This window comes from Octopus sinensis, linkage group LG1 (genome assembly GCF_006345805.1).
Source record: "Octopus sinensis linkage group LG1, ASM634580v1, whole genome shotgun sequence".
Lineage (NCBI taxonomy): Eukaryota > Metazoa > Mollusca > Cephalopoda > Octopoda > Octopodidae > Octopus > Octopus sinensis.
Genome location: NC_042997.1, coordinates 134,370,305 through 134,397,626, shown reverse-complemented (window position 1 = coordinate 134,397,626; position 27,322 = coordinate 134,370,305). Strand labels below are relative to the sequence as shown.

Here is a 27,322-nt window from a genome sequence, read left to right as displayed (position 1 = left end):
CTGTAAGTATGAGATCATGGAGAACCACACTAACTTTGAACACTGACAATGAATCACTAAATTCTGGTGATGTAAAAATTTCATGTGGCATTTTCCAGGGCGACTCGCTATCATCACTCCTCTTTTGTTTAGCCTTAATACCTCTCTCAAAATTGCTCAATGACGCACAGTACAGATATAAAATATTGGATAAAAATATAAATCATCTCATTTACATGGATGATTTAAAGCTCTTTGCAAAAAATTACCAACAACTCGAGGGCTTACTAACGATTGTTAAACAATTCAGTGATGACATCAAAATGCAATTTGGCCTCGATAAATGTGCAAAAGCTACCTTTATCAAAGCAAAAATGACAGAAACATCTAACGTTAACCTCGACCAGCAGAATGTCATAAAAGAGTTAGACCCAGCGGAGAGCTACAAGTACCTAGGGGTAATTGAAGGGGAAGGAATAAGGCATTCAGTGATGAAGGAAAGTATCAGGAGAGAATGTTATCGCAGAGTAAGAGAAATACCCAAGACAGAGTTGAATGCGAGAAACAGGATCGAAGCGATCAATGCTTTAGCCATACCAGTCGTGACTTACAGTTTCAATATCGTTAACTAGTCAATTACTGAAATATGTAATCTTGACAGAAAAATACGAAAACTGTTGACAATGCATAGAATGCACCACCCTAAGGCAGATATAGAACGACTTTATCTGCCATGAAAAGAGGGAGGCTGTGGACTTTTACAACTGGCAATAACAATGAAAATTGCTACAATTGGCCTAGACACCTACCTGAAAAACTCTGAGGACTGGGTGTTAAAACTTGTCTCAAAGCATGAAAACAAGTAAGCATCATACTCAGTAACAAAACAAACAAAGGAATATCTAAGTGAATTCCGAATACAACAAATTTCGGAATTAGACACACAAGAAACAAGCACGGAAAAAGCTAAGCGCATGAAAACCCGTGCTAAAACTGCTGCTTTAGATATTCTGAATGACAAATGGCAACAAAAACCTCTCAATAGCAAATACTCAAAGAGAGTGACAAAGCCCTGACCCATCAATGGCTAATGGCCTCTGGCTTAAAATCTGAAACAGAAGGGTTTATCATAGCAGCTCAAGATCAATGCCTACCTACAAGGAACTACCAGGCCAACATATTAAAGAACGGCAGTAGCCCAACATGTCTTGTATGTCAACAACAAAATGAAACCATTGATCATGTTGTCTCCAAGTGCAGTCTTCTAGCGCCTACAGAATATCTCAACAGGCATGATAGAGCTGCACAATATATTCACTGGGTAATTTGCAAAAGCCTGGACTTGCCCCATGATAAAAACTGGTGGGAACACAAACCACCTCCAGTGCTTGAAAATGACCACATCTCACTCCTGTGGAACTTCACCATCCAAACTGACAGAAAGATAGACGCGAATAGGCTAGACATCATAGTAAAAGACTTCAGACAAAAAACATGCCTCCTCATTGATATGACTGTCCCAATCGATATAAACGTATCTGTCGAGACCTACCAGAAACTGAGCAAATATAAAGATATGGAAATAGAAATCAGCAAAATGTGGAGCCTGAAGACTAAAACAATACCTGTTGTCATAGGTGCCCTGGGAATGATAGCAAAATGGGCTGATTGCTACCTAACTCAGATACCAGGAAACCCAAAAATGGCAGAAATTCAAAAGATAGTGCTCATGGGAACTGCTCATATCCTACGCAAAATACTTTCTATGTAATCTAAAGTTTTAAAACAAACATAATTTTCGTATGGTTTTTTACGCATTCACTTGTACAACACTAAGTACAAAACCAAATATATGGCACCCTAGGCATAACACCAACATGAACTTCCAACTTGCTGTCTCTTGAGGTCTCTGGGTGAGACTTGGAGCCAACTTATGCAAATGTAAAGCAAAAGTCAAACATAGAATCATAATAATAATAATGAGATAGAGAATAGGAAGCCAGACATGGTCTTAATTAAGAAAGAAAGATCATAGATATAGCATGCCCAGCGGATAACAAGGCATGCGATAAGGAAGAAAGAAAAGTCGATAGATATGACAGGTTAGCTTGGGATGTTAAACATTTGTAGTCGATGACAAAGGTGGTAGTAATATCAATAATTGTCGGAGCACTGGGAACAGTGAGTAAAAATCTTGAGAACTACATGGAACAAATAGGGGCTGCAATAAGTGTGGAGCACTTGCAGAAAACAGCACTGCTTGGAACCGCTCGAAAACTCCTGAAGGTGCTGAAAAAATAACGGCCGTTACATTAGTTCACTGGTAGTGCACAGCTGACACCTTAGTATATCTCCAGTATTAGAAGCTGTGTAAAGGCAATAAAATGATAATAATAATAATAATAATAATAATAATAATAATAATAATAATAATAATAATAAATGAACGAACTACTGAGTTTGGCTTAATGGCCTACCAATATACACTATGAGTTTCTTTGCCCTAGGAGTCGGGAAGACACTCGGCAAGAAATGGAAGCAAATTTGAAAGAAGAAAAAAAAAGTAATAATAATAATAATAATAATAATAATAATAATAATAATAATAATAATAATAATAATAATAATAATAATGATAATAATAATAATTATAATAATAATAATAATAATAATAATAATAAAAAAAAAAGATGGTATAGGCACACACCAGAAAAGGTCACAGAAAACGAGAAAGCAACCATACTCTGGGATATGCCGATACACACAGATAGAGAAATTAAGGCCAACAGACCAGATATAGTTGTCAGAGATCATGAAGAAAAAAAATGCTTTCTAATTGATGTATCAATACCGGCAGATGACAACGTGTCTCTAAAAGAAATGGAGAAACTCTCAAAATACAAAGACCTGGAAATAGAGGTAACTAGAATGTGGAATCTGAAAACAGAAACAATTCCTATCATAGTAGGTGCATTAGGCATGATAAAAAAATATTCAGACAAATACATAACAAAAACACCAGGACTTACAAACACATATAACATACAGAAAATTGCACTACTAGGCACTGCACACATCCTACGCAGAACACTTTCCATACAATAACCATCAGAGCATCACAACAAATCACAGCACATACCCAAGGCACACAGAGCTGCGCTCGGTAGTGAAGTGAAAGCACGCTATAAAAATAAAACTACTGAATAATAATAATAATAGTAATAATAATAATAATAATAATAATAATAATAATAATAATAATAATAATAATAATAATAATAATGACAATGCATAGAATGCACCACCCTAAGGCAGATACAGAACGACTCTATCTGCCAAGAAAAGAGGGAGGCCGTGGTCTTTTGCAACTGGCAATAACAATGAAGATTGCTACAATTGGCCTAGACAACTACCTGAAAAACTCTGAGGACTGGATGTTAAAATTTGTCTCGAAACATTAAAACAAGAAAGCATCATACTCAGTCACAAAACAGGCAAAGGAATATCTAAGTGAATTCCGAATACAACCAAGATAGATATACAAGAAACAAGCACAGAAAAAGCTAGGCGCATGAAAACCCGTGCCAAAACTGCGGCCTTAGATATTCTGAATAATAAATGTCAAGAAAAACTTCTCTATGGCAAATATCCAAAGAGAGCGAATAATGCAGATATCGACAAAGCCCTGACCCATCAATGGCTAATGACCTCTGGCTTAAAATCTGAAACAGAGGGATTTATCATAGCAGCTCAAGATCAATGCCTACCAACAAGAAACTACCTGGCCAACATATTAAAGAACGGCAGTAGCCCAACATGTCGTGTATGCCGACAACAAAATGAAACCATTGACCATGTTGTCTCCAAATGCAGTCTTCTAGCGCCTACAGAGTACCTCAGTAGGCATGATAGAGCTGCACAATATATTCACTGGGTAATTTGCAAAAACCTGGATTTGCCCCATGAAAAAAACTGGTGAGAACACAATCCACCTCCAGTGCTTGAAAATGACCACATCTCACTCCTCTGGAACTTCACCATTCAAACTGACAGGAAGATAGATGCAAATAGGTCAGACATTATATTGAAAGACTTCAGACAAAGAACATGCCTCCTCATTGATATGAATGTCCCAATCGATATAAACGTATCTGTCGAGACCTACCAAAAACTGAGCAAATATAAAGATATGGAAATAGAAATCAGCAAAATGTGGAAGCTGAAGACTAAAACAATACCTGTTGTCATAGGTGCCCTGGGAATGATAGCGAAAGGGACTGATTGCTACCTAACTCAGATACCAGGAAACCCCAAAATGGCAGAAATTCAAAAGATAGTGCTCATGGGAACTGCTCATAGCCTACGCAAAATACTCTCTATGTAATCCGAAGGTTTAAAACAAACTTTTTATTTTTAATTTTTATTTATTTATTTTTTATTTTTATGTATTAGACATTCACTAGTACAACACCAAAAAAAACCCAAATATATGGTACAGAACTTCCAACCTGTTGTCTCTTGAGGTCTCTGGGTCAAACATAGAATAATAATAATAATAATAATATAATAATAATAATAATAATAATAATAATAATAATAATAATAATAATAATAATAATAATGATAATAATAACAATAATAATAATAACGATGGCGGATATAAATGTTACGGCAAAACGATCAGCCACCTTTTATATATGGATGACCTAAAACTATACGCTACAAATGACAAACAGCTGGAAACACTATTAAAGACAGTTCATGGATTTACCAAAGAAATAGATATGAAATTTGGATTAGAAAAATGCGCCAAAGTAACCATGAAAAGAGGAAAACTAGTTAAGAGTAGCAACATCACACTAGATAAAACCAATGAAATAAAAGAATTGGACCAAAGCCAAACTTACAAATACTTAGGAATCCATGAACTAGATGAGACACAACACACACAAATGAAAGAGAAAATAAAAAAAGAATATTATAGACGAGTTAGATCAATACTAAAAGCAAAGCTCAATGCTAAAAACAAGATAATAGGTATTAACACTTTAGCTGTCCCAGTTATAAGTTACAGCTACAATATCCTTAACTGGACACTAAATGAACTGACCAAAATAGATAGGAAAACAAGAAAAATAATGACAGGGTCTAGGATGCTTCACCCAAAATCTGACATAGAAAGACTATATATACAACGTATAGAAGGTGGTAGAGGCCTTATACAGCTGGAAAACTACTATAAAATAACCACCATAGGACTGCAAAAATATCTACTTCAGAAGGAAGGAAAACTGAGCAAAACAAATAACTGTTCTCAGTATTTAAGGAAGCTGACAAATACAAACAAGAAATCATACCACCTAACAAATATAAAGAAGAAGAAGAAGAAGAAGAAGAAGAAGAGAAGAAGAAGAAGAAGAAGAAGAGAAGAAGAGAAGAAGAAGAAGAAGAAGAAGAAACAACAAAAGCTATAAAACAAATGAAATCCAAACTAAAACTAGAACAGCAAAGAACCATGATAAAACGATGGCAAGAAAAACCCCTTCACGGTAAATACTGGACTAAACTAAATGCAAAAGAAATAGACAAAGAAAAATCCCAACAATGGTTGAGAAGCTCAGGACTCAAAGCAGAGACAGAGGGATTTTTAACTGCAGCACAAGACCAAAGCCTCCCCACCAGAAATTACCAAAAACATGTAATGAAAAGAAATATAACAAGTAACTGCAGAATATGTGGAGATGGACAAGAAACAATAAATCATATTATCTCTGGCTGCCCAGTCCTGGCTAAGAAGGAATATATTCACAGACATGACAGAGTTGGAACCTACATACACTGGAAGCTATGCCAACATTATGGAATAACAACAGAAAAAAGATGGTATAGGCACACACCAGAAAAGGTCACAGAAAACGAAAAAGCAACCATACTTTGGGATATGCCGATACACACAGATAGGGAAATTAAGGCCAACAGACCAGATATAGTTGTCAGAGATCATGAAGAAAAAAATGCTTTCTAATAGATGTATCAATACCGGCAGATGACAACGTGTCTCTAAAAGAAATGGAGAAACTCTCAAAATACAAAGACCTGGAAATCGAGGTAACCAGAATGTGGAATCTAAAAACAGAAACAATTCCTATCATAGTAGGTGCATTAGGCATGATAAAAAAATATTCAGACAAATACATAACAAAAACATCAGGACTTACAAACACATATAACATACAGAAAGTTGCACTACTAGGCACTGCACATATCCTACGCAGAACACTTTCCATTCAATAACCATCAGAGCATCACAGTACATACCCAAGGCACACAGAGCTGTGCTCGGTAGTGAAGTGAAAGCACGCTATAAAAAATAAAACTACTGAATAATAATAATAATGATATGAAGAAGAAGAAGAATATTGACTCTCATATATTTTATATATATACTAGCAGAATTGCCCGGCGTTGCTCGGGGCTGAATTGCTTGAAAGTACTGTTAATGATTGCACTGAATTATGATGATTATTCAGGCAAATATTGATATAAGTTTACGGTGGGAGATAAGGACTTAACGATCAAACGTGTGCTATTGCATTGTTTTGGGGGAACCAAATTTCTGATGAGCATTATAGAGGCACCAACTTTAAGTTTGAGAAAGTGTGGTGGTAGTCCGGGGTGCTCAAAGGAATTGAGTACCTCTATTGGATAGTTGATCACGTCCTCTGGGTCAGGAGTTGTATCGATAGACTGATATACATAGACTTCCCCAGGAATGAGTTTTAGCATTTCATCATTAATATGGTGAACAGTTTTATTCCTCGGGGCCAGTATAGCCTTTTTGCCAATCTAATCCATATTCTGATAATTAGCTTGTAGATCTGGGAACACTGCATCTCTGAGATCAGAAGACGTCTTAACAATGTTACAAATGGAATCGATGGCAATATTACCATTTTCATCCCCTGGTATTTTGCCTTTGCCAAGTGCAAGGAGGGTGTGAGGAAATGCTGCTGATGTGATATTACGTCGCATATGAGCACGCATATTGGTGTGAAGTTTGAGAGTTACTTCCCTTTATTTAAAAAAATATGCATTAAAATGGAAAGAAATGATGGTAAATTATTTGTAAAATCATAGACTCATCGTAGACGCGCGCTAATACCCAGAAGGGCTCGATATGAATGATGACTATAAGATACCCGGTTTTGGTTAAACTGCATCGCAAAATGTGGGAGTAGTTAGGAATCTAAATCGGAGTAGACAGACACACAACCTTTCTTTTATATATAAATATTTTCGTCCTAAAAAACTTTGTATGGATTGAATGGTTACCTCTATGGAAATATATATACGCACATTATACATACATGTGTGTATAGATGAATATATAAATACATTTAAATATCTATATACACTTTTGGGCGAACTTTCTGTTTCTTAGAGATAACTTTATCCCGTCCGATTCGCTCCAAAATTTACAGGGACATGTAGAATGAGGTGACGATGCTCGTGGGCTACCTTAGAAATCCCTATCTTAAAAGGTGTGGTTGCTAGGGGCCATCTTCCTCACTCACCCCATTTCCTCCAGTACCCTCTCACTCCTCTTCATATGACAGGCCACTACGGTTATTTAATGTAAAGTCTTCCTCAAATCACTCTCTCGCTATTTACTCTCTTCCAAGAACATTTTCACTCACTCTTATCTCTTAGCTTCCCATACATTTTACTCATGTATCTATCAGCGTCATAGACAGAAACAAATATTACATCGCCATCGCCATCGCATTCTATTGTCTACCTGTCAACACACACACAGTGAATTACTTTCACTTTATTCGTTGCACACTGTGTGTGTGCGTGTGCGTGTTCTGTATCCCACACTAAGAAAAGCATTTGACTCATACACCACAATGTGAGTTTTCTCTAAATTTTGCTTAATTGGGGTTGAAATTTTAAAAAGTGGACCTGGCAAGACCCGATGCATTCTACTCTTAAAAATGCTAGGTAAATTGTAATTGAAGAAATCCTATATTGTAGATTTCTATAAGAGACAAAGGGAGGCAGATAAAATCTGCCTTTTATAATAAGACTAGCAGTATCGCCCGGCGTTGCTCGGGTTGTAAGGGAAATAACTATATAAGCATTTTTAGAGAGTTATAGCCAAAAAATAGCAAAAAAATGCATTAAAAATTGAAAAAAAATTAAGGTAAATTTTTTTTAAATCGTTGACACATGGTAGATATTTTTAGAGAGTTACTTCCCTTATATAAAAGCGAAAAAATGCATTAAAATGGAAAAATATGATGGTAAATTTTTTTTAAATCGTAGACTCATCGTAGACGCGCGCTAATACCCAGAAAGGCTCGATATGAATCACGACTATAAGATACCCGCTTTTGGTTAAACTGCACCGCAAAATGTAGGAGTAGTTACGAATCTAAATCGTAGGAGACAGACACACAACTTCACTCTTATATAAAGATGCTTTTTTTTCAGTCATAGAGTTAGATTTATGAAGGTCTTCAGTAGAAAATCCTTCGAATTCTGACTCGCTGCTTGATATAATGAAATTCGTATCCATTTTTTGTCAGAATTACAAATTTTGAAAACACAATAGGAACAAATTTCGGAAAAAAATCTCCCATAATTCACGGAATTAAAATTACACTTCGATTTTTGTACAAAACTGTATTTGAAGTGTTTACGAAGTATAATGCGTGTTTTCACGAATGTACTAAAGAAATTTACTCTGATATTCTCATTGAAATATGAATAGGTAAATTCGGGCGGTTCGGTAACGAAAGGGTTAAACGGATGCATACATAACTATATATAAGTGTCGTCTGTTTATACATAAACACTGTTTCATACTTTCAGTTTAGTCTTCCTCAAATCACTCTGTCGCTATTTACTCTCTTCCAAGAACATTTTCACTCACTCTTATCTCTTAGCTTGCCATACATTTTACTCATGTATCTATCAGCGTGATAGACAGAAACAAATATTACATCGCCATCGCCATCGCCATCGCCATCGCCATCGCATTCTATTGTCTACCTGTCAACACACACACAGTGAATTACTTTCATTTTATTCGTTGCACACTGTGTGTGTGCGTGTGCGTGTGGTGTAAACCACATTAAGAAAAGCATTTGACATACACACCAGAATGTGAGTTTTCTGTAAATTTTGCTTAATTGGAGTTTAAATTTTAAAAACTGGACCTGGCATGACCCGATGCATTCTACTCTTAAAAATGCTAGGTAAATTGTAATTGAAGAAATCCTATATTGTAGATTTCTATAACTGACAAAGGGAGGCAGATAAAATCTGCCTTTCATAATAAGATATATATATATATATATATATATATATATATATATATATATATATATAGCGAGAGAGAGAGAGATGGGGATAAGTTTGTTTCCCAGCAACATGTTAGCGCAATTCTGTCTCATTACGTGGAATCTTAGGTAAGTGTCTCCTATAGCATTGGGCCAATCAAAGCTTTATGAGTGGATTTGGTAGACGGAAACTGAAAGAATCCCGTCGTATATATATTTACATACACACACACACACACACGCATATATATATATATATATATGTATGTACATGTAGAGGTAGGTACGTACATATATGTTTATATATATATGCATATGTTTTATTTATTAATATATATATATATATATTATATATATATATATATATATATATATATATATGTGTGTGTGTGTGTGTGTGTATATATATACATACACATACACACACACACTATGAGACTAACAGAAAATTGAATTCACGAGATTCTTTATTAATTACGACGATTGTTTCGAACCATCTTCCATCGATCCCTCGCAAGTGAGATAGTATACAACTCGTTACGGTTCATACTTCGGGGCAGATGTGGCTCTTCAGGTGTCTTTTCAGAAAGGTACATGGTTCAATAAACTCTGTTTCGCTTGGTTTCATTATACAGTTGGTTGTTTACCTGTAGGTGGTTGCCGATATGATTTTCGGTTCCGAATTTGGAGCTAAGGAATTCCTGATGTAGATCCACTGGCATTTATATCAATACTGTGGATGACATGATGCAGCCATAGACTGTGTACGTGTTTTATTCGGCATAATACCTGGTTTATACGCTAGTATCGCTGTGTCGCAAGCAGTTTACTAGGACATGGTTCCGGATTCAGCCTCAATAAATATACTTTTCCAGAAATACTTTTCCATAAATCACATGATTTCGACGTCAGAGTCGGTATCCTTTTGAATTAATACAGTATAGTCCGTATTATCTGTGGGCATCCTGTTGATCATCCTCATTGATTCATTTCAGCAGATACAGCATTATTGGATGAATCACAGAGGAATGTATATCCCTTCTTGCAGTATGAAGGCCAATCAATGATAATGATCAACCGGATGCCCAAGGATAATACGGACTATACTGTACCAATTCCAAGGATACCAACTCTCATGTCAAAATCATGTGTTTTGTGAAAACGTACGTAGCGATGTATGAAATATTTATAAATTCCTTCCTAGAATTATAATCAAAATATGTGGGTAATCGAAATATGCAACAGGATATCAAGAGGTGATGCAGTACGACCGTTTCAAGCGGCACCATTTAGTTGAACAATGCAATCATTACATCAATTTAAATGCATGGCTACCCTCAGCTGCATAAATAAATAAATAGAATTTTTTAATCAGTTGGACACATTAATATAAGTATATAATATACGAGTAAAATTATATCAAAGTGTCCATTAATATTATTCATTTATTTATTTATTTATGCAGCTGAGAATAGCCCTGCATTTAAATTGATGTAATGATTGCATTCTTCAACTAAATGGAACCGCTTGAAACTGTCGTACTGCATCACCTCTGTTGCTTATTTTGATTTTATTCACCTTACTTTGAGTTCTACAGATAATACCGCACTGATCTGGTGCTTCAACATACGTACCTATATATATGTGTGTGTACGTGTGTGTATGTGTGTATATATATATATTCAAAATGTGACCGCGTGTGTACCGTTGGCGATTTTTTTTCCTCCGTCTTCCCTTCCTTGGATCTTTCCTTTTCCTATGTTTCTAACGAAGAGCTCCGCTCGAAATGTTAAATCTTCCTTCTTTTTTTCCTTTCCTGAGCGTCCAATCACACCATACTTGTTCCACGTCCTCGCGTTGCTGTGTTTTCTCTTTGTGGTTTCATGTTTGGATTAACTATATATATATATATATATATATATATATATTATATATATATATATATATATGTATGTATGTATGTATGTATGTATGTATGTATGTATGTATGTATGTATGTATGTGTGTATGCCTCTTTCTTTTTTAATTATTATAAATGTTCCACTGAGGAGGGAGCCAAGTAGGTTTCCAACAAAGTTACAAAGCTTTATCTTTGGGATGTAGTTAACATAGACAAATTCACATTTCGGATTTGAGAAAAATCTTGCATATTTTTACTGTTCCACTCACAGATTCCACTTGCAATATGTGAATCAGCCAGTCGATTTCTCTTTCTGAAAATCCCATTTCATCCAGATTCTCCTTTAAATGTTTACTAACAAAACCTAGTGTTCCAATTATTATTGCTATGACTAAGAATTCGTAGTCTGGATAGAAAAGCTGGAGGTTTCGAAGTAGTTGTCCATAGATATCATCTTTTTCTTTGATCTTCAAAGATATATTTATATCTGCAAGACAGCTGACCTCTATGATGGTACATACATCTGCCCCTTTGTCCGTATGTATGTATGTATGTATGTATGTATGTATGTATGTATGCATGTATGTATGTATGTATGTATGTATGTATGTATGTCTTTATTCAGTTTTACTTCAAGATTTCTCGCCAAGGGAGAAAGATCCGGTTTCTAACCTAGACTCCTTCATTGAAATTTCAACATCAACAAGGGTTTTTGCGTGTATTTGTGTATGTATGCATGTTTGTGTATGTTTATGTATCTATGTGTGTCCGTGCATGCGCGTGTGTGTGGTTGTATGTATGAACGCATAACAATAATGATGGTCTTATAGTGTTCATTATTCATTGTGAGATAAAGAGCAAAATCAACTAATCTAAAAAAAGAAAATACAAAGTGTATTTATTATATATTTATCGATGTTTTAGTCAAGAGGAGAGAGGATAAATGTTATTAATAGTAGAGAAAGGCCGCGAGAGAAACAATACACAAATAAATATATGTCAAACAGGAGTGTAAGTAGAGGCATTATAACTGTGAACGCGGAAGGAAATAGCCGTACTTTGACAAAATATTTTTCTGTAATATAAGGAAGTTGCTCATTATATGAGATATAGTATCGCAAAATTTTAGTAAAACACTAAACTATTGAGATTGCCTGTTTTATTTTTTAACTTTGTAAAAACAATAATGTAGTGGCATAGTAATGTCATTATAAACATATTCTGATTCTTTCCTACAAGCGAAGGCATATTAGTGTGGAGAAGAATTTCGCTACATAAGTATGTGAGTTTGTGTTCAGTCCACTGCGCGACACCTTAGGAAAGTAACTATAGCACCAGACCGAATAATGTCTAGTAATGAATTTGGTTAACTGAAACTGTGTGAAAATTCGTCGTATACATACATGTAATCCTTGGTGGAATTGAATTTCAAGTTTAAATTTTTGTAAAGCAAATTCAAAATCACTAGAAAAGAAGCAATTTGTAGGACAAAAAGAACTTTTTTCTCCAGTTGACATAGAAAATAGAAGGCTACATAAAATGGGAATAGCAGAGAGAAAAAATAAATAAAACACAACCAGAGAAAATTATCACAAGACGAAATCAAAATTAGGAAATGAGAAGCTTTTTGTGGTGACTAGATAATACTATGAAACTTTTCAAGCTGCCCTGCACAATTCATATCTCATTCTTTTAACAACTTAAAAGGAATGCGGTGCGCTTAATTATTTATGTATTCGCAGAAAACCAATTACATATGTAATGTAGGCTTATAATATTTGCATTTAAAAGTTACTCATATTATATGAATAGACACTCCAAATTCTTTTCAAATATCGTGATTTTAACTTTATTTTTGTGTGTGTGTGTGTGTGTGTATGTGTGTGTGTGTGTGTGTGTAATAAAGTAATATATTTATATTGATGCTTATAAAGTCTAATCCAAGAATTCGGTGATCACGATGAAACTATCAACTTACAACATTCACAATTATCTCTCACTCTTCCTTTCATTTCCTTTTTCCCTCTTTTACCTTGTCTCTCTTTCTCTTTCTCTCTTTCTCTTTCTTTCTCTCTGTCCCTCTCTCTTTCACCGTTTTGAAAACCCATTGAGTCAGTATGTACTTTATCCAATTGCCAAAATTGCATAAGCATTTTAAACAGCACTGTTAAAAAGATATCTCTGCGCATTTCCATCCACTCTTGTTATGAAATATGTCAAGCTTTTAGGTACTTAGTAATGTCTTTTACACATACAGAGAATTTACTGAGAAGAATATATTTATGAAAAGATGGTATTTCAAAAATCTACAGTAATATGACAAGAAAAATTTGTAAAATTTATTGCATATAAAAAAATTTCACAATACAATTGTATGCGTGATTGTGCTGTTATGTTTACTTGGAAACTATGGGCTTTCAAGTTCAGCCCCATTACGTGTAACGTTCGACAAGTGTTTTCTACTATAGCCCCAAGCCAACCAATGCCTTTTGGGCGAATTTGGTAGACAGAACCCGCGTGGAACCTGTTCGTATATACATATGTATTTATTTTGGTGTGTATTCGTGCCTTTGAGTTTGTCCCCACATTTCTTCAAAACAAGCTGATTCGTTGACGCTTTAATGTCGAACTTAGAAGTTCGACATAGGAGATCGATAGAATAAGTACCAGGCTAAAAAAATATTGGTGTCGATTTGTTCGACTAAACAGATCAATGTGGTGCCCCAGCATGGACGCTGTTCAAGTAAAGGACTGACACAAGTAAAAAGACTGATACAAGTAAAAGACTGACACAAGTAAAAGAATATAATGTATTTTATTTCACACGATTCCGAACATAATATCCATGAAGTTTGTAATAACTACATATCATGCATACAACCCATTATTAGATAAGATGTAACATCTAATAACGCGAATACAGAGGCACATCAAATATACAATAATAGTATTTAATAACATGGTAACTTATCCAAATAAAATAATTCGACCCTGTGTATACAATATATAACAATATTGGCTTCAAATGTTGGCACAAGGCCAGCAAGTTCGCAAGAGTGAGTAAGTTAGTTATATCGACACCACACTCTCAGTGCTTATCTTCTTATTTTATCGACGCCAAAGGATGAAACACAAAGCCGACCTTTACGTAATTTGAACTTACAACGTAAAGGCGGATGATATGCCGCTTAGCAATTTTTTCTACCATCTCGCTACCTTACAACATAGCGATAAATGTCGCCGTTTTCAAGCCTAGTCAGGCTCATGGGTCCGGTATCCCGGTTTCCGTGGCGTATGTGTTCCCCCCAGCTGGACGGGACGCCAGTCCATCGCAATAAATAGGAAGAGAGAATGAGAGAAAGTTGTGGTAAAAGAGTACAACAGGGGTCACCACCAGCCCTGCCGAAGCCTCGTGGAACTTTTAGGTGTTTTCGCTCAATAAACACAAACAACGTCCGGTCTGAGAATCGAAACCGCAATCCTCCAACCGCGAGTCCGCTGCCCTAACCACTGGGCCATTGCGCCTCCACGCTTACAACATAAAATAATATCTAATGACGTAGTAACTTAAACTTCAAATGCACTTATGTGATTAAGGGAAAATACAGTTACGTTGTTACTTAGGAACCAATCTCATAGCATCTCGTTAGTGCTTGACTTGCTAAAAAGATTTGCCATATCTCTCAGTTTCAAAAACATTAGCCTTTAAAAGCTAAGACATACTGAAATACGTAGTCCCAGATATACTACAAATGAAAATAAGTAAGGATTACCAAGGCTTTGATGACAATGACTCTAAGTCTAATTGATAACAGCTGATTCAACGTTAAACATTAAAAACAACGGGATCACATTCAAAGATCGTACAATAGTAGATCGCGTTGACATCATAAAATAATGTACCAATAAACATACAGAACAGACATGTTCTTTAAAGTGTTTTATAAGTATAAGTAACCCGTAAACAGCTAGCGATATACATTTCTTCAATTACCTAACGGACTTTGATTTCGATTTTGGACCAAGAAATAGTCATTTTTTTATCAACTCAGGATTGGCAAAATGAATAGCAAATAGATAATGGATGGCATCAGTCAATTCTACTTTTTGTGGTTATGCCATAATATAGAAATCTGTATTTTGTCAGGAAGCAACAAGTACCGGGTAACGTCAATCGAAGATGCGTCATAAGTTGTTAAATATTAAAAGATGGAAATCCTTATCCAACCAGTGAATCCGTAAAAGAAATAGTTAAAGGATATGTCTGTTATGCTAAATACATAGTAAAACGAAAAAATCCCGAAGAACACTGTCTTAAGATAAGTACTTAGAGTGATTTAATGAATGGCGATAATTAGTCAGCCGGACTTTTGTTTCAGAGATGCAGGATGGATGTCAATAAATGATGTCAATAAATAAAGGATGGATGTCAATAAATAAAGTCTGTGGTGCTGAAAAATAAAACGTTTTATACGTCAAGTATTGTACTACGTTAAGTATTGTACTACGTCAATTTATTGTGCTAACACACTGCTGAGAAAGAATGTATAAATACCTACACACACATGTATGTATGCATGTATGTATGTATGAATGCGTGTATATATATATATATATATATATACATGAATGCATGTATGTATGTATGTATGTATGTATGTATGTATATATGTGTGTATGTATGTATGTATGTATGTATGTATGTATGTATGTATGTATGTATGTATGTATGTATGTATGTATGTATGAATGCGTGTATATATATATATATATATTATATATATATATTATATATATATATTATATATATATATATATCAAATGTGAGGATAAAATTCTTTTCGAAAAAAAATATTTTCTCGAAAAAAATTTTATCAATGGCCAGCATATTAAAAAATACCTTTAACGGTTAAATTTATAAATAATTCATAAATGAGGGCAAAGGAAAAAAAAATTCTAATGCCAAATATGCCGAAAAATTGGACATATTGTCCATTAACCATATAATTTTTTCACAGTACGCACGCCACTCGAAAAAAGGCTGACAGAAATTTCTTAAAAATTCCATTATTACCATATCGGGCCGATTTCAGAGTTAGCTACTAAGAGCCCTCTCTTCATCAATGATACATGTGGCAAAAGAAATAAATGAGATACGTACTCATACCCATTGAAGAAGCAAATACTAAGTCGTGGGCACAACTAAGTACCCCAAATACATCCAAAATAGAAATACTCCAGCCCATTCGAGGCACGTGCGATTTGAACTGAGGCTCTCACAGAGTGAGTTAGTTAGTTCGGAAGTGAACGCTTAAATTTATATCAAATGTGAGGATAAAATTCTTTTCGAGAAATAATATTTTCTCGAAAAAAATGTTATCAATGGCCAGCATATTAAAAAATACCTTTAACGGTTAAATTTATAAATGATTCATAAATGAGGGCAAAGGAAAAAAAATTCTAATGCCAAATATGCCGAAAAATTGGACATATTGTCCATTAACCATATAATTTTTTCACAGTACGCACGCCACTTCAAATCGCACGTGCCTCGAATGGGCTGGAGTATTTCTATTTTGGATGTATTTGGGATACTTAGTTGTGCCCATGACTTAGTATTTGCTTCTTCAATGGGTATGAGTACGTATCTCATTTATTTCTTTTGCCACATGTATCACTGATGAAGAGAGGGCTCTTAGTAGCTAACTCTGAAATCGGCCCGATATGGTAATGATGGAATTTTTTAGAAATTTCTGTCAGCCTTTTTTCGAGTGGCGTGCGTACTGTGAAAAAATTATATGGTTAATGGACAATATGTCCAATTTTTCCGTATATTTGGCATTAGAATTTTTTTTTCCTTTGCCCTCATTTATGAATTATATTTATATATATATATATATATATATATATATATATATATATATATATAATAATAATAATAATAATAATAATAATAATAATGATAATAATAATAATTTGAGGGAATATTATTCCTAAGTTACAGGGAAAAATTCAATTTAGAAATACTAAAGCAAATTTCACAAAATATAATATATATATAAAAATTAGTAAAAAAAACCACCTTTTATCAATTCAAAATGAACAATTAAATTACACCATCTAGAAAATTACATATAATAGAAATATTAAAAATAAACTAATAATATACCGATGATTAAGTAAATTGCAAAATAATAATAAAAACGTATATATTTGGTAGAATAACGACACGTGTTTCGTGGCTATATTTAAGAAATGATTATAGTAAATATATATATATATATATATATTAATAAAAGGAATTCCAACCTTGTCTGATTTTCACGTTTTATTTACAATCTTATAATGATATAATATAAGATAATATAATATAATAAAATAAAATAAAATAATAGAATGTTAAATGTTCATTCTGATTGAACTAGTACTTACATGCATTAAATTATGCAATCTTCAGGTTCATGTAGTAGTGGTGACAGTCATGCTTCACAATTTTTGACTGTAGCGAGATGGTTAAATCTGTGCCTTAAATACACCTGTGTAGGCTCCAGATTGCTAGGTTTTGCAAACTGTATTCTGACCAATCAGTGTGTAGCATCACTCAATTATCTAAGCTGATTGGTTTAGGCGTCACGCTTTGTTGAACATGTCAAGAGTCCTGTATCTTTATTTTGGCCGAGGCAACAATTGTTGGGCTATTTTTAGAAATGTTGTAAATAGCCTTTGTCAGGGATTTTTATATTTCAATTGTCATCATCATCATTATCAGCACCTTAATTATTGTTGCTAGTGGTGATGGTGGTGGCAATGAAGATAATGACAATTGAAATATAAAAATCCCTGACAAAGGCTATTTACAACATTTCTAAAAATAGCCCAATTGCTGCCTCGGCCAAAATAAAGATACAGGATTCTTGACATGTTCAACAAAGCGTGACGCCTAAACCAATCAGCTTAAGTAATTGAGTGATGCTACACACTGATTGGTCAGAATACAGTTTGCAAAACCTAGTAACCTGGAGCCTACACAGGTGTATTTAAGGCACAGATTTAACCATCTCGCTACAGTCAAAAATTGTGAAGCATGACTGTCACCACTACTACATGAACCTGAAGATTGCATAATTTAATGCATGAAAGTACTAGTTCAATCAGAATGAACATTTAACATTCTATTATTTTATTTTATTTTATTTTATTATATTATCTTATATTATATCATTATAAGATTGTAAATAAAACGTGAAAATCTGACAAGGTTGGAATTCCTTTTATTAATATATTCTTCTATACACAATCACACACACCCGTATATATGTATATATATATATATATATATATAATATATATATATAATTTCACCAAGTAGAATTCGGTATGAAAAAAGGACCATTTCACGGTAAGTTTAAGTAATACTAATAAAAAGGGTTCAGCAAAGATTTGCTTCACCACACACCGAAGTTTAGAAATAGAAGCTAAAAATCTTTGCTATTTCTTCTACTTTAAAAGGGGGTCTTCCGAAGAAACCAAAATACTTGAAGATAATTCACACAAGCAGAGAGTAAAGCAACGAAAATCAATCAATATCTGGTTATCCATGGACGCGCGTTTCTGAATTAGGTTTTGCATAAAGAATATAAAATTATACTTTACTAACCATATTCTTCATCGGCTTGGCTTTCCACGATAATTCGAAGGTACTAGAATAGTTGAACAAATTTTTCCACCTGACGGTATTAGATAGATCTATTTCAATGTTAGCACCGCCGAATTCAAAATATGAATGAGGTTCGTTTAGCTTCCCCTGCCCGCCCACGTGTGTCTTCAAGTAAACTACTACAGGAAAAAAATCTGCAGAAGAATATGGTTAGTAAAGTATAATTTTTATATTCTTTATGCAAAACCTAATTCAGAAACGCGCGTCCATGGATAACCAGATATTGATTGATTTCCGTTGCTTTACTCTCTGCTTGTGTGAATTATCTTCAAGTATTATGGTTTCTCCGGGAGACCGCCTTTTAAAGTAGGAGAAATAGCTAAGATTTTTGGCTGCTATTTCTAAACTTCGGTGTATGGTGAAGCAAATCTTTGCTGAACCCTTTTTATTAGTATATATATATATATATATAATATATATATATATATATATATATATATATATATATATATATATAAGTTATTAAATATGCATTAAGTGAAAACTAAAAACAATACTTAAATTATACAATACTTTAAAATTAGTTAATATACACAATGCTAGTACAATCCATTAATATTATAATCAAAATAAGAAATGGTTCAAATATAGACAAACTTCTGATCTTAACTGATTGGAAGTGTACATTGTTTTGTCTTGGTATAGAAGATGGGCTACAGCAAATATTCTGCTCAATAGCACAGATTTACTTGTCAGTTGTTTGACCTTCACCAGCTGAGCATGTCCTATATTGGCTGACGATATGTGCATCTCTGATCACGAGTAGATATATAGCCGTGTGTTGAGAGAGATTCTTTGAGGTTTGAATAATTCACCTCTGGGCACATGGGTGTTTCGTTTAACATCCTTAAACAACCCTTATTTAGGGACCTTTTGAGCGGGATGGGTTACTCGACCAGAAGAAAATTCTAACTGGGCCCCACCTGCAAGGTCATGTGCTGTTTATCTTGATATGAGATCACCATGTCGCGCACATGTGGTTGTGATGCATGTGCCTGGTGTACCTTTATCAGACGGGTAGTCATGATGGGTATATTGGGCTTCGTATATTTTACCCCAGTGTCACTTTGATGGCATGAACTGCTCTCTCACTCAATAATAATAATAATAATAATAATAATAATAATAATAATAATAATAATAATAATAATAAAAATAATAATAATAATAATAATAATAATAATAATATTAATAATAATAATAATAATAAAAATAATAATAATAATAATAATAATAATAATAATAATAATAATAACGCTTTCTAATTGGTGTATCAATACCAGCAGATGACAACTTTCTCTAAAAGAAATGGAGAAACTTTCAAAATACAAAGACCTGGAAATCGAGGTAACTCGAATGTGGAATCTAAAAACAGAAACAATTCCTATCATAGTAGGCGCATTAGGTATGATAAAAAAAATAGACAAATGCATAGCAAAAACACCAGCGCTTACAAATATATATAATATACAGAAAATTACACTACTGGGCACTGCACACATTCTACGCAAACACTTTCAATACAGTAACCTTCAGAGCATCAGAGTGAATCACAGCACATACCCAAGGCACACAGAGCTGTGCTCGGTAATGAAGTGAATGCACGTTATAACAATAAAACTACTGAATAATAATAATAATAATATAATAATAATAATAATAATAATAATAATAATAATAATAATAATAATAATAATAATGATAATAATAATAATAATAATAATAATAATAATAATAATAATAATAATAATAAAGAAAAAAGAAAACAAATGATGCTGGATCATAGATATAGCATGCCCAGCAGACAAGGTATGGGATAAGGAGGAAAGAAAAGTTGATAGATATGACAGGTTAGCTTGGTGGGTGAAGCAGTTGTGGCCGATGAAAAAGGTGGTAGTAGTACCAATAATTGTCGGAGTCCTGTAAACAGTGAGTAAAAATCTTGAGAAATATATGGAATAAATAGGGACTGCAATAAGGGTGGAGCACTTGTAGAAAACACCACTGCTTGGAACAACGGATGGTGCTCGAAACATAAAGGGTGTTACCTTAGTTTGCTGATAGTAAGCAGCTGGCACCGTAGTCCATCTCCAGCGTCAGAAGCTGTGTAAAGTCAATAGATAATAATAACAACAACAACAGCAACAACAACAACAACAACAATAATAATAATAAAGCTTAAAAAATCTAAAAAGAACCATTAGAACATCTAAAAATCCTAAAAGTGAACTTAGAAGAAGGGGCTATTGAAAACGGATGTTAACACTTTGGGTAGAGAAGGGTATGTTTAAAGTGACTGAGCAAAGTTTAGCAGATCAAACTAATGCTATTAAAAGAAGAAAGTAGATGACAGAATCGGAGGTGGAAGAGATCACAAGAGAACTAGAAAATAAAGACCAGGCAGTAGGAAAGACAAAAAACATGAGAGATACAGCTCAAAACAAAGAAAAACATAAAGAAAAAATAAATAATAATAGCGCTACCAATAAGGAAGTGACAACAACCACCAACGACTTAGATGATTTAAGTGAGGAAGATCAGAAGATTTTAGATGAGTTGTAGGGAGTAATGAGTAAAGAAGTAAGAAAAAGACTGCCAGTATTAAAAGGCACCAACGGAAGGAAGCTGCTAGAAATTACTAGAAAAGTAGATTCTGTTATCAGTAAGATAGATACTAAAATATAGGAAACATTAACTTATTGATCTAGGCAGGAGGAATAGTAGTCACTATAAAATTAGATATCTCACAGGGAAAGGTTAAAACGAGAAAATGTGGAAAAGGGGACTATAAAATAAAGTGAAAACTTTAAGACAAGATTTGAGTAGAATAGAAGCCTGGAAATTAAACAAGTCTTCCTTGTAGAAAAAATACTTAGTCAAAGAGAAAGAATTTGGGACTGTAAAAGAAGAGTTGAAACAGCGTATCATAGAAGTGTATATATATATATATATATATATATATATATATGTGTATATATATATATACACACACACACACACACACACACATGCACATTTTTGTGTGTTTGTGTGCACATAGATAGCTATCCTCTATATATTTAAGCATATGCATACATATATGAAAATGCACATAAATACACACACATATACTAACATAGCTATACAAATTATCATCATCATTATCATCACTTAAAATACTCCTTCGATTCTGACATGGTTTGACAACGGCTGGCAAGTTAGAAGACACTATCAAGCGTTATTGATTGCTTTGGGATGGTTTCTACCACTGGATGTCCTTCCTAATGCCAACCACTTTACAGACTGCAGTAGATGCTTTTTACGAGGCACCAGCACCGGCAAGGTCTCCTAATAATTGGAAGACAAAAATATTTTATCTAAAGTGGGAACAGTATTAAGAGAGGTGGCAATTTGTCAGATGATAAGTTAAACTATGAATAGAGAGACACAAATAGGTGGAGGTGATGCATAGCTTGCAGTGGAGGTAATACAGAGCTACCTCAGTTGATGAGAGAATGGAGGAAGAGAGAGACAGAAGAAAGAGGGAAGAGAGACAAATGAGACAGAACCTCCCGTTCCCTCATAGCTAGACTCATTGTTACCCAATTAATTGACATCTGTAAATTGACACCCTTTTTTCCTATTTAGTGCGCTTGCCTATATTCGATAAGCTATATCCATCTACCATTTTAGAGTATCAAAATTAGAGAATTATTCATGCTTTTCCATGTGACGATGCAAACAACCGACCGTTATTGGACCTGAGGGTTAGCTAAACTTTTTGTGTGTATTACGAGTTATGTGAGACACAAAGTTTAGCTTTAATACACATGTAGTCTTTATTTACCTTTGCGATTCCTTGCATTTTCTGATATATGTCGCATAAAATTAATGTTGGCAGTTGAGCGCAATATAAATCGTAATATAGGCAAAATTTAGTCATCACTAATTGTGACTGTATATGCTACAAGCACATATATTGCTATTATGCTGTTACAGGTGGTTTAACTCTTATTTCTAGCAATATATGTGTCGCACATACAGTTACAATCAGTGATGGCTAAAGTTTGTCTGAAGGGTTTATTATGCGCCAAGCTGGCCATATCAATTTCATATTATACGATTTGGCATATTCGCTAAATCAGCCATAAATATATTTGCAAATACATATACTAGCGGATATAATTAGCTATTCCGTGGAAGCAATGGAAACACATTGTTGAGAATTCTCATTGAGATTAAACTGGGCAGCCCAGTGTTCTAGCTTTGTAGTTATCTACCCTGTCAGTGGGGCAGTTATCTACCGCGTCAGTCTATATAAACGTGCTCTTACGCAGTTACAATTGATTTATCTTTTATTTCTAGCAATATATGTGCTTGTAAAATATACAATCACCACACACACACTCACTCACACACACACACAGATATATATATATATATATATATATATATATATATATATATATATATATATATATATTATATATATATATATATATATATATACGTAAATAAATCACCTGTTAGTGGAAGTAAATTAACTATGAGGAATGCAAAAATTACATTACGCATGGGAGAATAAGTTAGTTAAAAAATATTCTTTTCTGCTCTAGGCACAAGACCCGAATTTGGGGGGAAGGGGCCATTCGATTAGATCGACTCCAGTACGCAACTAGTACTTAATTTATCGACCCCGAAAAGATGAAAAGCAAAGTCGACCTCGGCGGAATTTGAACTCAGAACGCAGCGGCGGACGAAATACCCCTAAACATTTTGCCCGGGGCGCTAACGTGTCTGCCAGCTCGCCGCCTCGAATATAGTTAAAAAATATCATTAGGAATTACTCTAATAGGAAGAAGCCTTTAACTGAGGAATTTACTTTGTGCTATACTGTTGGCTGCGTAATTTAAATTAGAAAAATCTGTAAAATAATATCATTTGAAAGGTGTGTCAACGATTATTTGCAGATAATTTATTTTTCTTGTCTTTGAAATGTAAAGCTAATCTATAAGGCAACGTTGTGGCTTTATAAGTTTAAGATATCATTATACGAATATAACTCATTTTTTAACCCTTTAAACTTTCCAAAGTATCTTCATAAGTTTGTCCTAAAGGTTCCTACTCCTTTTCAGAATTGTTGAGTAATATAAAGCTTCCCTTTTATTAAGTCCTAATTTAATCTAGTCGTATAAAAAAATTAGGAATATGTATCATGTATGATATATGATCTCAATGATACACAATGCAAGTAAAAGGTTAATTTACAAAAAGATAAAACAATAACGATGAACATTAAAGTGCAAGAAGAAATCCCGTAAAAGTACAGAAAGAATGTATTTCAATTGTCATTGACAATAGGAACACTATTTGCAAGTTCTATAGAAAGCTCAAATGGAATGCATATAATTCCACAAAACAAACACGCAAACAATTATCAAGGTCAAGTCCTTCCCCAAAATTCCAATTTTCAAGGAATTCTAAATAAAGCCTACTTCAACTACATTTGAACATCAAGAGTTAGAACAGTCAGCGCCATCAACGAATAATGACATTTATCACCCCCACATTGGTTATGTATTTATGAAAATGGTACATAGATGTAAACATGTCCTGCTTACTTGAGTTCTCTCCTACGCATTGTACAGAATAGTAACAATATAGGGCAACAGAAGCCAATTTTTCGATAAGTGTTATACTAACGTCACCGGTTATGGAAATTTCCGTATTCATATTAGTTCCGTGTTATTATATCAATAAAACTTATTTATTCGCTTGGTGCTTACGCGGAAATTACATTACCGGTACTACATATTATATATAAGTAAACCCAGGCAACTAAGAATCATTATCAAAATTTGATCACATCGAGCTCAGAAGCAAAATAGTTTATAATCACATTTCCAAGTTAACTCGGTATAATGATAACAAAAGTAAGTACATTTAAATGAATGATAATATCTGATGTATTTTTGTATGTAATTATAAATGTTATTATTTATGTATGTGTTTGTATGTTTACTTCTTGACGAAATAGTTTGAAGTGTCACTTTGACAAATTCCCATAGATCGATTCGACTTCATTGTGCATCGTTGCATATGTACCTACCTGTAAATTATTAGTAGTTTAAGATTCATATGTTATTTGAATGCTATAGTATTCAGCATATTATTTTAAATACATTTTTCTTATACTATCATTTAAAGCTTATACTTTCCTAACTTTTAAACAGAGAATATACACGTCATACAAGCAAGTATAGATAGGATCTACAAATAATATCATGGTGAATTTTTCAATCTCCCTTTCTTGCTAAAATTATTAGCTTCCTTTTACTCATAGAGCTTCTGATATATTTTTTCTTTTGGTTGCTGCAAGTCAGGCATTTGATACTCTACATAAAACACTTTGACATTCACTCAACTATAGTCTTACATGCAGTCGTTGCCTCTCAATAATTCGCATATAATTTAACTTTGCAAACTTTAACGACTAACGTGCACGCCACTTAAGAATTCCGCCCATACCAGTTAGGCAAGTAGGGTGAAGCGTATGCAGCACTTAAAAACAAAACTTACTGCAGTTTCCTCTCGTATTATCAAAATAACATTAGTCATTGAGTATTTGTTGTTTTTTCTGCACGACATAACTGTTATGAAATACGTTTTTTTCTTTTTACATTTGCCATTTTACATTTGTTGGCACTAAGTACCTTATGCTGTATATGGCATGCATCTCGAATTTTATGAAAAGTTATTGGTATATTGAACATTTACATTAAACAAATTAGGTTTGTCCATGTATCTTTCAACAATAAATCGACATATATACGATTAAAAAATTATAGCTTAACCGCGTCAACGTATAAATTAATTGGCAAAGAAAGCAATCTCACTTGTTTAGTCCAAATCTTAAGCAGTTTATTTATATTTATTTATTTATAGTATGACATCTCTAGTGTACGACCTCCCCTCAGACACACGTACAAATATGTCGCTTCACAGAACACTCTTTAATGTATTTCCGTGTTATTTCTCTTGCATTCGTTTTTTCTTGTCTGAAGCACACATCTCTATTGTTCAAATGCTAAACATATTTTAAATATATATTTTACGTTATCTTCTATATATCATTTGACTAAAATATTTTGTATATTAACAGGTTCTCGTCCAGATTGTAATCCTCTTCTTCAACTACCTCGTGATTGTATCCTCAGCATCAATTCCGACCCAATGTAAAATTCCAACCAACTTGCAAGTTCGTTTTAAGAGTCTTCCGAGTGAAGTCAATAGTAATAACTTTTTTCTACCCGCCGAAATGGCTCCAACTGAAAGTAGTGAAGCACTAATGACCGACGAAAATAAAACTCACCCTACATCTGCTGGTTTATCCACTGACATCGGTAACCGCTCAACCTGTCCATGGTCTCTGAACATTATCCATAACTCGACGTATTTTCCGCCAACATTTACCGAAGTTGTGTGCCGCTGCAAAACGTGTTTAGACTCTGATAAAAATCATCGCTGTACTACACTATACAGTAAAATGACTGTCCTCAAACGTACAGGTGAATGTATTAATGGATGGTATGTTTATAAACCAAGTGTGATTGATGTAGCAACGGCCTGTGTTTGTGCACGAAGGCATAATGCTGTTTTTAAAGTAAAGGACAACGTAGAGTAGACGTAAAAACAGCCATATTTCACACGAACTGTGTGTAACGCGAAAGTTATTCATTACCTTATGAACAATGAGCAACGAGAACACCATGTGGTTATTACAATGTATGCACACACAAATATCACACTATATGTATATGAATGTCTACATCTGTCTTCTTTTGAAACTCCACCACATCACTCGTGGATGTGGAATTCAACTCGAGAACGAATTTGCCTCAAGGCTGTGTGATATGACATTACGCGTGCCAACTCTGAGATAATTTACAGTCCTGTGTCTCGTATAAGTTCATGGACATACATCATGAGTACCTAGAAATCAAGACTAAATTTCATAATACAAGATATTACTTTCTTAACAATTCATCACATGCAATGTAGTGTAAGAAAACAAAGCCTACACACACTACGCTACAGCAATTCAGTTCTATGTATGTACATATATATACATGTATATATATATATATATATATATATATATATATATATATATATATATATATATATTATATATATATATATATATATATATATATGTACAAATTTAGAGGAATGACCACTAATAGTGGACAGCCTGTATGCTAGAAGTAGACGTCAAACTCGCCATTTACCACGAAGAATGTGTTCTCAAGAAAAGAATTCAGCAAATTCACCAATTTTTCTTGAGAACACATTCTTCGTGGTAAATGGCGAGTTTGACGTCTATTTCTAGCATACAGG

The 27,322-nt window shown here is 33.9% G+C and overlaps 1 protein-coding gene across 2 annotated transcripts in view; it reads left to right on the top strand.

The window, feature by feature from the left end:
- Window positions 1-27,014, top strand: part of LOC115222907 (interleukin 17-like protein) — a 205,360-nt gene extending 178,346 nt beyond the window's left edge. Inside the window, exons 1-2 of one of the 2 annotated variants that reach the window (XM_029793334.2) lie at window positions 24,754-24,855; window positions 26,085-27,014. In XM_029793334.2, coding sequence (XP_029649194.1) covers window positions 24,844-24,855; window positions 26,085-26,606 — 534 coding nt within the window. In that variant the 5' untranslated portion in view covers window positions 24,754-24,843 and the 3' untranslated portion in view covers window positions 26,607-27,014. Of the gene's footprint in view, window positions 1-24,753; window positions 24,856-26,084 lie in introns of those variants that run through there. The other variant, XM_036504868.1, reaches the window with a different exon arrangement.
- The last annotated feature ends 308 nt before the right edge of the window (window positions 27,015-27,322 follow it).